The sequence below is a fragment of the Drosophila innubila genome (assembly GCF_004354385.1).
Source record: "Drosophila innubila isolate TH190305 chromosome 2L unlocalized genomic scaffold, UK_Dinn_1.0 4_B_2L, whole genome shotgun sequence".
NCBI classification, from domain to species: domain Eukaryota; kingdom Metazoa; phylum Arthropoda; class Insecta; order Diptera; family Drosophilidae; genus Drosophila; species Drosophila innubila.
Genome location: NW_022995372.1, coordinates 26,910,280 through 26,923,048, shown reverse-complemented (window position 1 = coordinate 26,923,048; position 12,769 = coordinate 26,910,280). Strand labels below are relative to the sequence as shown.

Here is a 12,769-nt window from a genome sequence, read left to right as displayed (position 1 = left end):
ACTATATCATATGGCTGTTATAGGATCGATCAGGCAAAAATCAAGCCTAAGTATGAAAATCTTTTATGCTTTTTGAGACATGGTAACCAATCTGATAGAATATGCATTTAAGTTAACTAAATATTTTTAAATTTTTTCCATACTTAGTTTTTGCCATAAGCTGCCTACGTTCTTGTTTACTTCGAATCATCGGTATAAGCCACACACGGGCATAGGAACACACACTCATTCATATGTATGAATAACCTACTGCACACACTACACTGGGCAAAATCACGAAATATTTGCTATAAAGTCGAAAATTAAAGTAAAACAATCAAAATATGAATAATCAATAATTAGTTTCGTTATTACTGCAACCATGCAATTTTTATCGTATTGTTGTATTGTATTGTTTTATTTTGTCCAAAAAAGAAATTCAACAATAGTGCCCGTCTTCTGTGCAGTAAAAATTAGCTTTCTGCGGTCTTCTGTCATCTATAATGTATGTTAAAATAAAGTAGAAAGTGTCTTTTAATTAATGTTAATAATGCTTTTTGCGGCTTTTGCGGAACTTTCAACTTGTATGTAACGTAAAGTTCTCTCATGCAACGCTGCTAAACGTTTGGATCGACAATATCCGAACAAATATGTAGTTTCAACTACCTAATAATTAGTCATAATTCATTTAATATTTATTTATTTTCATATTTATGTCTATTTTACATTACAAAAATAATTAAAAATTTCCTTTGGCAATTTCCTTTACATGAAGATTACGTATCCGCAATGTGGTCTTATATGGGCGGTCAGGGTAGGAGTGTTCAAATGAACTCAAAGTTTATTTATCAAACATGACAAGTTTCAAATCGATAGCTGCAATTTTCGACATTATGTCAAATATTTCGCGATTTGCTCCACTGTGCACACGTTGCATATGGTTGATCACACGCTTAACGGAAATTAAGCTGCTCTGCATGTCTAGAGTTCGCTATGATGATGTAGATGCTGTAAATGATAATGATGATGATAGGGATGGAAATGATGGGAAACTGCCTGCAGTTGAAACATTAATTGAAAGATATTTGAATTTGAACCAATAGCCAGTGTGAGCATTGGCATCAATCAAACAATGCTAGAGGCAATCGCAGGATTAAACAATTTTGCAGCCATGAGTACCTGACGGAGCCCCTGACTGAATAGATTGGCAACAGCATCCGAACAGGGACGGAACAGCCAGCAAAGTTGTATAAGCACACAACATGACAGCGCCCTAAAATAGAAATTTGGTGTGCTTTAAATTGCACGTATACATACATATAAAGATATTTGCAGCCACAGGACAAGCAGTTTGAATGCCTTACAGACTTAGGCAAATACATATATAGTTCAGAATGACGGGAATGGGGAGGGAATCCAGCACAGTGCACAGCATACTAAATTTTGTAACGCATTTGCATATCAAGATTATGTGAGTTTCGTGGTTTGTGGCCCACGACAACGATTTCTTGCTAAGTCTCAACATGTGAGTAAACTTTTTATTGACTGTACAGATTGTCCATATTAAATTGAAATCAGCACACGCTTTTAGCAAATTTTGCTCAAAATAGGTTAAATAACATGTGGGCAAATTAAGGCTATTTATGAGTGATTGCTGTTGAAATTATGACTTGGAAATTTATATTAGATCTTAAAAAATAAATAATTAATTAATTTAAATTTAAAATCAAAAATAAAACGCAAGCAACATAATATTAGGGAAAAATATAAATGCAGAAGAACAAGACTTGACCTTATTCTATAACAGATAAATACTAATGCTATCCAAAATTGACTCGCTATAAATTAATATATAATTAATATATTTATATAAAAGAAAACTATTTTTTTAATTTTTATTAAAGTTATATTCATAACGATCTTTATGTATTTCCTTAATTGGACATAGACCATTTTATCAAATAAACTTTATAGAAATAGTTAACTTAAGTTTGTCTCAAAGCTACAAGCCGGTTTTGATCCGAACCTCGGGTTTTTAAGCAGCCTGAACCTGATCATGAACCTAACCCTTGAAACTATTTACTTTGCGAGCCCGAACCTAAACCGAACCGCTTTCTAAAATAAAAGGTTCTGTTCGAAAAAAAAAATAATTACATAAAATGTATGGTTTTCTAATATTACGCATTTTATTTGAGACTTCGGATTAAAATAAGTCGTATTTAAATCTTCAAATAAATTTAAATTATCATCAAAATTTTATTTCTTTAAAAAAAAAGTTTAATTAGTTCAAAATGAAGAGAAATAATTTTTTGTATGAAATTGAACCAAGGTTCAACCCCAAACCTTGGATTCAGGGGGTATATAAACCAATTCGCTGACATAACCAATTTCTGCACATTATTTTTATAATGACCCTGATTAAATGACTATCTCATTATATCGATAGCCCTGGGAAGTAAGTATCCTTGAAATAATAATTCTGTTAAACCTATAGCTCATTTCACTTAAATTTCAAAATTGGCATAGCAACTGTCAGCTTATAAAACGTTTTTCACTCATCAAAGGAATGGCAGACGAAATGTGTATGCAAATATTATTCGCGTTGAGATTCGGGTTCAAAGCACATAAATAACTTGCAGGCATTTCGTCATTATCGTGGCCAATGTTATCGTCTTTTGGACTTTTTACTGAAGAACGAAGGACATCGAGGATGTGGAAGGATGTATGTTGAGCTCAGCAGCGTGTCAATGTGCAATGTGTAAACTCAAATTGATAATACGTTAAAAAAAAAGAGCTCTAAAAAATTGAATAAAAAATTGTGAAAAGCCACAGAAGGTTCAACAACAAAATAAAAGCCAATTATTTGCCGGATTGCTTTACAAAAATCTCGACGATTTTCCTCATACACAACGCAGCCATATCCTCTAATACTCGTATTGTTAAAGCTTTCGTGACCTCACGACCACAAACGTATAGAATATCAAATAAACTGAGGGCTTTGCATAATTTGATTAAATTTACATACATACGCACAGGCTCCTACACCGTGATAAATAAGTGAATATATTAATCTTCTCAATTTAGAAAATCTAAATATTTAGTAAAATGTAACAAGAAAAAACCTCTACACGAGGTAAAAGTCTAGTGACGAAAGCAATTTCTAGTCCCAAAATTTCTGATATCCAAATTTGTGACGAACAAAATTCAGTTTAATCAAAAAATTGTAAATAAATAAATATAAATAAAAAAAATTAAAATATAAATCAATAAAAAAAAAAGCGAAAATTGGCATTGTGCACTTTGAGTAAAAAGGGTGAGCTTCTTTGTACATAAAAATTACTTAATTTTTTTGTTACGAAACAAATTTTCCAACCTAGCTGTATATATTGTTAGTCGCCTTTCGCACCCTTCGAGATGCTTTCGTCACTAACGCGAACTGCCGTCCGCAGTGATACAATGTAAATATAAAATGTAAAATGCAGTGGGAATATCATTCAAACTCTCAGCTATTTCGTCACTCTTTCGTCACTAACGCGAGCTGCCGTCCGCAGTGATAAAATGTAAATATAAAATGTAAAATGCAGTGGGAATATCATTCAAACTCTCAGCTATTTACATATCGTTCATATTGCATGGAAGATTTTATTTGTTTCAATTCTTTTATAATCATAGATTTTAATTTGTGTATTTGTATTTTAATACATGTCAGGACATCTTATCTCTCTATCTTTCGAGTCCATCGATTTTATTTTATTCTCATTCAAATAAATATTCAAGAATCTAAAAATTTTCGATAAATAGGCGTTATATAAACAACACAAAAATGTAAAGAATATTTAAAACAAAAAAAATGCAACCCAAACAAAACCATGTAAACACTAAAAACAAATCTTTTACTTAATATTAGCAAAATCTTAAAACAAAACCTAAAATAATGCAAAAAGGGATTAAAGTGCAATACATGTTCATGAAAATCAAGCTGCAACTGCGACTAATGGATCTATAATATATGTATATAATAAGGTTGGATTAGACAGAGTTTGTTTTGGTCTTCAGGCAAGTGGAAAGCAATTTATTTGTGTGTCATAGAAAAGCCAAAAACAATTATGAGGTGCTTTATGAACAAAATCTAGCACACATAAAGCGTTTTTTATGTATCCTGTGCTCCACATTGAGCCAAAAGCGCCTTAGATTAAGCCATTATTATGAAACGAAGGCAACTGTATAAACATTGCATGCTGGTCTTTTGCTTTAATCAAGTTAAGGCAACAAAATCTTGCAGGTCTCGAAGCGAAAGTGGCCCAAACTCAACCAGAAAATGCATGGAAATAGAAAACAATTCAAAGTCCGCGAGAATTGTAAAAAACATGCAACTTTAAAAAAACAAGCGAGTAACAAAAAAGTAGAAAAAAAAAGTTGAATGAAACGAGTAGAACGGGTAGATATTGAAGTACAAAGAAGGATACAAAGTTGCGTAGAATACGATTAGCGAGTAACAAACAGGTAAAGCGAGTAGAGGGAAGAGTGTAAAAATTTACGAGTAGACATGAGCGACTTCAGAGTGACGACTAGAGGGAAAGGATTAATTCCAAAAAAAAAAAAAATAGAGTATCGAATAGAGAGTAACGATAAGTAAAGAATCGAGCAGAGCATCGATTATAGACCAGAAATAAGAGATTACGATATTCACTGACTTTGTTTTATAATTTCTCTACTGCAATAGGTACAAAAAAATATTGAAAACCAAATTGTTTTTTTGGTGGCGTACAGTTGACAGAAGAGTCAGTCAGGTCAGAAGAAAAGAAAGCGATACAAATGAGGCCAAGGGGTTAACAACAGTCGAGCCATAGCCAATCTATAGCTACCATAGCTATGTTTCTAGCAGCCACAGTCATGCCCAGACCAGAGACATGAATGTTTTTTTTTGTTGTTTTGATGATGACTTGACTCTATTGATAGACAGACGGCAGCAGAGCTCGCTTATAATGCTTACAACAAAACAATCATCCAAAAAGACACACAAACATTGAACAGACAATGGGTTCGACAATGGCCCTAGACAATCAACGGGAATGTGACTAGGATGGCAATTGAAGTGCATGATGGGGAGGAATACGATTCCCTTAATGGCCCAGACATCATGGCAGCTCCGGCCACAACCCAGAAAATCGATGAGAGCCCAACGTTTACCCAATTTCTAGCCAAAACTTGTGATATTTCACGCCATGCTAACGCACGCGATGCAGCTGCCCCATCAATTCCTCATCCTTGACTCCCATCCCTTGATATTCACGTCAGCTTGACGGCTAAAGTTTTAAAGTCTGTTCCATCATTTTCGGGACACGTAATGCACAGCCTAAACAAACTCTTTGCGAATTTGACATTGTAAATACATGTATAGGTGCGTGCGTGTGTCGTAACATTCTCCAAATTCTCAATGCAATTGTCGGAATAGTTAGCGTTTTAGCCAAACCCTTAACATTTCATTGAGATACAGACGAGCTCGGAGGTGCTAAGATTGTAAGTAATGATATAATCCTCGACCGAAGTAGACACAGAATAGAATTTGGTAGAGTGGAATACCAATAGAGCTAACCCATTTTTTAATTGAATTGAATAGAATGGATTTTCGTGTAGGGATAGTAAAAAAAGAGAATTGGTTTCAAATTGAATTTTTTTCTAAGTAGTGATAGAATGTTATTTGCCATAGTATTGGAATAGTATATAGATTATATACATTTGTAATGCCTTAATTTACTTCGCTAACTGATGATGTAAATGATATTTGATGCTGATATATTCGCAGATCGAGACAGAAATTTAATACAACTGAACAGGAAATCATTCCTTTCGTACACTGGTGTTATAATCCCATAATTTAGTAGACAGTAATTAGAACTTGGTTTTGTTTAATATAAGTAGACAGAACAAATAATTAAATAAGAGAACTAACTCTCTAATAGAACCAGGATTGATATAATGCTAGAAAATTATAGTACTTACTGGACCCAAATAAAATACTCTATACTATACTAGTTTTAATTACACTACACTGAAAAAAAGACCAACTTCTTAAATCAAGAACATTCATCTAAAATAATTTGTTCTTAAAATAAGATTATTTGAAGACCAAATTACTAAAACTAAGATTATTAATCTAAAAAATCTTAAAATCTTAATTTAATAATACAAATCTTAAATTGTTAGGAAAGTATAAATAGGTACTATTTCGTATCAAAGAACATTTATTCTTAAAATAAGAAATTGTTTTTATTTAAAATGTTCTTAAAATCAAGGTGTGCTCTCTTAATTTAAGAATTTTATGTTCTCGACGGATTTTTTAGACCAAAAATCTTAGTTCTAAGACCAACATCTTGATTTTAGAACATTTTTTTTATGAATGTAGATATTTAGGTAGCTCTTGACTGACATTTTTCGTAGGTCCTTGTATAAATTGCATGTAATGACTTATTTCTAGCACGCAATCCATAAAACACAACCCTCGTCGGTTCAGCATAGTAAACTTCTAATGGAAAACACTCGGTTGTTAGTTAGTTAGCAATAAGTTAATGCCCAACCCTTATACAGGTACTCGAAGACATATACATATCATAAGGGAACATTCATATTAAGAACTATTTGTAAGACACGCACATGCCAGACAACCTTGACCCGGAAAAGCTAATGAAATTAATTAAGTGACTGCCTAAAGTAAACACTAAGAAAACGACATAGATATATTTAAGCGAAACTTGATTAAAGCCCATTTGAAAGCTCCAGTCCTTGATTAGGCCAACAAGCTGATGGTAATCGATAAAACTCTCAAGAAATAGCTAAAATAGTTTTATGGCTGCCGAAGACAAAGTACGAATAGCAGCCGCAATCAATTAAAAAGGAAAAATGCAATTGCCATTTTCCGTTTTCCATTTTCCATTCCCATATTGAATGCCTCAAGGAGCGAAGACGCACATAAATAATTCAAAGGATGTCAAATGCATTTGCAGTGGCAACTTTCTCAGATGCCACTTGCAACACAATGGCAGCGGACACAAAAGCTCCTGGCTCAACATTGAAAGGGTGTAAAGTTTGTTTTATTTGTCTAACAATGCCAGCACCACCACAACAACAACAATAACAACACGTTGAATCTGTTAGCTGCAAAGAATCTCGGTACAGGAAGTACATCAATCTGAAAGTCATTTTAGGGTAATTTGATAGTTGCTTCGTGCGTAAGCTTTAACTAAGGGATACTTCATAGACATAGAACAAATAATAGCATTGGTTACAGTCCAAGCAGCAGCTACAACAGCTCTTAATTCTATTTTAATAACATAGGTATTTTATATAAGATGGGCACGGGACTTCTTTTTGTGGCCCGGCCCGGGCCCGAATTCAATTTTTCAAGCGCGGCCCGGCCCGGTCATATTTTCAAAAAGGCCTGGCCCGGCCCGAAATTGTTATATATTACAAACAAATTAAAAATTTTTTTTTCATAAGGCTCGGTTACACTTAGAGCGAAACGACCGCGAATCAAAAACTCCATACAAAACAAACGGGAAGAAAAAATTTTACAATTTGCAGTTTGATATTTGGTTCACACTTCTCGCTACGTAACGATACGTATTGGCATAACGTTGTGTTAACTAAAACATTGCACTGTTAAAGCCACTCTTCGCAATTTCGTATTGAAAATAGGTTTCAAACCTACCTTCGTCAGTCAACAATGAAAAAAAATGAGCGCGCCAATTAAGAGCACAACAAGAAAGCGTTGTTTTGATGATTTTGGAAAAGTGGATAAGGTGCAGCTTATAAATGCTGAAAAAATGAACAACTCAGGTTTGAATAAATGTAAAAAAAAGTTAAAATAAAACTTTCTTCAATGATAATAGAAAATAAATAAAATTAAATATATGCAATAAGCATGCATAACTATGAAATTACATAAATACAAATTACAAACATAATTAATTTTACGCTTTCCTGCATTTAATTTGGTTAAATTAGTTTTTGTCATTTTGTTTTGCTTAAGAACAGCTGATTTGCTTTAACAGGGCTTAATAAAAGCGCACGGTCGATTGAATACGTATATCGATAACAAAAATTCCAAAATTCTGTACATAACAGGAAAAGGGCAAACGTAACGATTTCACTTCGCTCCGAGTGTAAATTAGGCTATACTCTCAATTTTTTTCAAAATCGAACAAAATTTGCAATTTACTTTATTGTTATGTAAAAACCTGATATTTTTCTATGCTAATTTTAGCGATTCATATATTTTTTTTCTTATTTACGCATTTGATAGGTAAAAAAAATTAAGCTTAACAAAAATATCGATGCAAATCGATAAAAGAAATGCGAAAATGATATAAACAGCGAATTATTACAGAAAAAATTCTATCAATCCATATGAAAAGAAACTGTGAAATTGCGACTTTTCGGGCCTACCGGGCTTCAGGGTTTTTTGCTGCGGCCCGGGCCCGAACGATAAAAGGCCCGTTTATGATTTTCAGGCCCGAACACGTGAATTTTTTGAGGAGGCACGCGGGATACGAAGCCTGAAAAGGCTCGTGCCCATCTCTACTGCTAACTAACATAACATAGCATAGAACTGGCTCGCGATCCGTATGCTATGTAAATTCCTATGCTAGTTGCTGAACTCTGTAATTCAGGGCACCAACAACATTCAAGTACATTTTGTATTCGTTGATACATTGGATTACTATTTTCAAAATGGTACATTTCTTACTATGCATAAAATATAAAGCTCTTGTAGTAGCCTGTAAATAGATATCTTAAATATTAAATTATTCAATTATTATTGTTCAATATTATAAATTAAATTAGAGAGTTTTACCCAAAATAGAAAATCGATATTTCGATATCTCCACATTCTATTACGGTCTCTTGTAAGCTTGAATTCGATATGCAAAATATCTCTTTGTTTACTACGGGCCGACAATCTATTGTGAGCCATAGAAACACACACAGGACTAAATTGTCATCAAATACATATCTAAACTATATACATACGTACATACATATATGTAGAGTAATTTTGGTGATTCTTACCGTTCTCAATGGTCTCCTTGGCACAGGATATTATTTTGCCTTTGCGACGTCGCAAATTCGATTCAAAATTGTTGTCCTCGATGAAATCATCATCCCGCCCCGCAACGGCATCTGATCCAGCGTTGCCTTCTTCGCCGGCTGTTGTTGTTGTTGTATTCGTTGCTGTGGTTGTTGTTGTAGACTCCGGCACATCCTCGGAGGACTGACGGTCCGGATAGCCTGAATAGCCATCAAAGACACTATCTCTCTCTCCTCCACCTCCTCTGCCGTGCATTAAACTATCAAAACTTTGGCTCATTTTGTGCCAAAAAAAAAACAAATTCCTTTCTTCTCTGTGATTATGTTTTTTCCTTTGTTTTCTGCTTCTATCTGGCGTTCACTTTTGTTATTAGTTTTATTTTGATAAATTGCTTTTTAAAATTTTACAATTTATATAAATTTTTACTCTTACTGTCCTCGAATTTGTCGCGTATTTATCGAACACATTGAATTTCACGAAGTGCCTTCATCATTCATTAATTATTTTTACAGTAGGTCAGTAAAATAAAATAAAAATTTGCTGATTTGCTGATATCATTAATAAGCACAAGGAAACTTAGATACTGTATATGTAAGTATGCTATGCATATGCGTGTTTTGAAGCATAATAATAATAATAAAAAGAATGAAAAACACGCAGCGCATAAGAAAGTTAAAGAAAACTGTAAGTGTAAAGAGTTCTAGTCCCTGTACTTAAAAATGACAATGGGTCTATATAAAGAAGTATAGCCATACATTTTAGGTTAGTTTTCGGTTGGTTTACGTTTATGGAGCATCCCTGATTATGTTTGTCAAAAGGCAAATAGATGCTTCTCCACACCAAGAAGTATATACATTCTTGATCAGCATAAGCATTCCAGTCGATATAGCCATTTCCGTTTGTTTATCAGATCAATTTTGTTAAGAATTTTGTCACAATTTTAAACGAAAATTAAAATTGCATAACATTTATAGTGTATAGGAAACAGAAAACGGCAGCAAACCGAATTCGAAGGAATTAAATAAATGAGCCAAATTTCAATTTGATAGATGACTTAAATTTATGTTTATTTTTTAATTTGCTTCTTTTACAGAATAAATACAGGGTCTCTAACAGTCGAGTTTGCTCGACTGCAGACTTTTTAGCTAGTTCTTTTTCGCTGCCGGCTAGAAAAGTGGGGGTTGATTTCCGTAAGGGGTGTGTTCCGAACTATTGGACTTCACAAAGTCCAGCTCCCCTAAAGGGTTCAAAGTTCGTGGGCGTAACACAACCAACTGGACTTTCTCCATGTATGTAGTTTCTCAGTAGTTGTTGTCAGTTGTCATTCGCCGGATGGAACAACAAGAATGGCACGGAAAGCACTCGAAATTGTCTGCTTATTTCATAATCGCTAAGCTGCGATTTAGGTTAAATCATTTCACAAGGACAAAAACAACAACACAGAAGCCACTTTGGTCTAGAATTTGTTGAACAATTTATTAAAAGTATTGCATACTTTTCAGGGCGTCATTAAAAATTTAACTTAAGCGCCGCTGCCTGCGCTACTTTGTCCAAATTGCAGTGGAATTTAATTATTAAATTACCAACAATTTTGTAACAATTATCTCATGCAAACTCGAATTAAAAACGCGTTCACACGCTGGAAAATGCCGTCAGAGACTGAAATGTCTCGCAGTTGGTCAACTGCGCCCGAGCTCAACATTGGAGAAGAGAGCGCAAAGCGCGCGTGGTGAGTTTCTCACTTATCGATTTTGCTGTGTGCGTGCGTGCGCGCGCTTTTGTTTGTGTGTATGCGTATGTGTGTGTGCGAGAAAAGACAAAAACACAGAATCGCAAAATTCGTATTGCCCTTTTTGTTTTCATACGCGCCTTTCGTCGACTGTTGAGGATGATGGTCGGAGCCGCGTGTCGTTAAGGGAATGCTGCATCAGACGCATGTAAAAAGCCGGCACAAAATGAGACACAGACCAGCACAAAAGAGAAGAGCAATACACAACAAACTTAACAAGCATTTGGAATGCTAAATCGAGTCTGAATCGTAAAAATATATTTATATACCTACATAAAGATATCAAGCTGCTAAGCGGTTTTGACCCGAACCTTGAAAATCATTTACTCCGGAAACCCAAACCCTTACGAACCAATTTCTTTAAAAATTGGTTCGGTTGAAAAAAAATATTAATATATTTTTTTTTCTAATATTGCGCCAATATTTTAGACTTTGAAAAAAAAAAGCATAAAATAATAAGTATTTAAATCATAAAATTAAGAAGAACTATTTATAAAAATTTTATTTTTTATATTATAAAATTTATTTGATTTCCAAAAATCAAAGAAAGATGAATGCAATACAAATATTTGTATACCCGTTACTAAAAAAATAAGTAAAAGGAATATATGTAACAGGAAGAATGAGGCAACTCCGACCCCATAAAGTATATATATTCTTGATCAGCATCAACAGCCATTTCGATATTGCCATTTGTGTCTGTCCGTCAGTCCCTCCGTCCGTCTGTGTTAGCGCCTAGACCTCAGAGACTGTAAGAGATACCAAACTTTCACCTACAGACTCCAAATGCGTTGGAGCAGGTCAAGTTTGTTCCAAATTTAAGCCACGCCCCGTCCGTCTGTCTGTCTGTCCGTATGAACAAAAGAATCTCAGAGACTAAAAGAGATAGAGTAACCAAATTTGGCACACAGATTTCTATAGACCCCACACAGAACAAGTTTGTTTTAAATTTAAGCCACGCGCCTTTCCGCCCCCGCAAATCGCGAAAAAAAAACACCACACCCACAGTTTTTAAGATAATACAGTTTTTATGGTAAATAATGTTTTCTATAAATATTATCTATAATCTCACTTTACCGCAGCAAGATCGGACAAGTATAACGGGAGTAATCCCAAACCAAACTTATTTATAAAGTTATTATTTTAATACAATCACCTTAAGGTATGCAGTAGTTTCCAATAGGTAGTAATTACTTTAAAGTACGTTTATATATATTGAAATAAGTTACGGGTATCCTATGGTCAGGACCTCGACTATAGCCTTTCCCACTTGTTTTATTTATAAAAATTTAACCAAGTTTCAAACCAAAACCAAAAATATACTTAAGTGCTATTTATGTTATATCTCAAATCTTTAAAATATTATTTATTATTTGTATATCTAAGTTTCACTGACATTCAAGAATAAAAAAAATTTATGTTTTAAGAAATATATAAGTACTCATCATATTAACGTTATCATGACTAATAACCTTAACAGATTCATTTATGCATATTCATTAGGCTCTATAAGAGCAATTTTAATTTTAAATAATTTCATATACTTTGTATTTAATATGCATTTCCCTTTTTTAAAAAAAAAAAAAACCTTTTAAATTTTTAGGACTTTAAATGGACATTATCCGATCGATGGTTAGTTGACCTAAAACAGGCGTAATGAAACCAAAAAAGAAAAAAAACTTGTCGGAAGACTATAGTCGAGATCCCGAGAATAGGATACCCGTTACTTATTTCAATATATATAAAAGTATTTGAAAGAAATGAAGAAATTACTTGTATTACTTTGGAAGCATTAAATCGCCAAAACTGCCGTTGTACTTATCAGATCTTCATGCGATTCAGTGAGATAATAGATGATACTAATAGATAACATTATTTACCACAAAAAACGTATTGTCTTAAAAAGTGTGGGT

General features: G+C 33.7%; 1 protein-coding gene across 1 annotated transcript in view; it reads right to left on the bottom strand.

Annotated features, from left to right (window-relative positions):
- The window catches only part of LOC117781281, a 50,181-nt gene extending 40,835 nt beyond the window's left edge, over positions 1-9,346 (bottom strand). The window contains 1 exon segment of the mRNA XM_034618033.1: positions 9,049-9,346. Coding sequence (XP_034473924.1) covers positions 9,049-9,346 — 298 coding nt within the window.
- Positions 9,347-12,769: the final 3,423 nt, after the last annotated feature.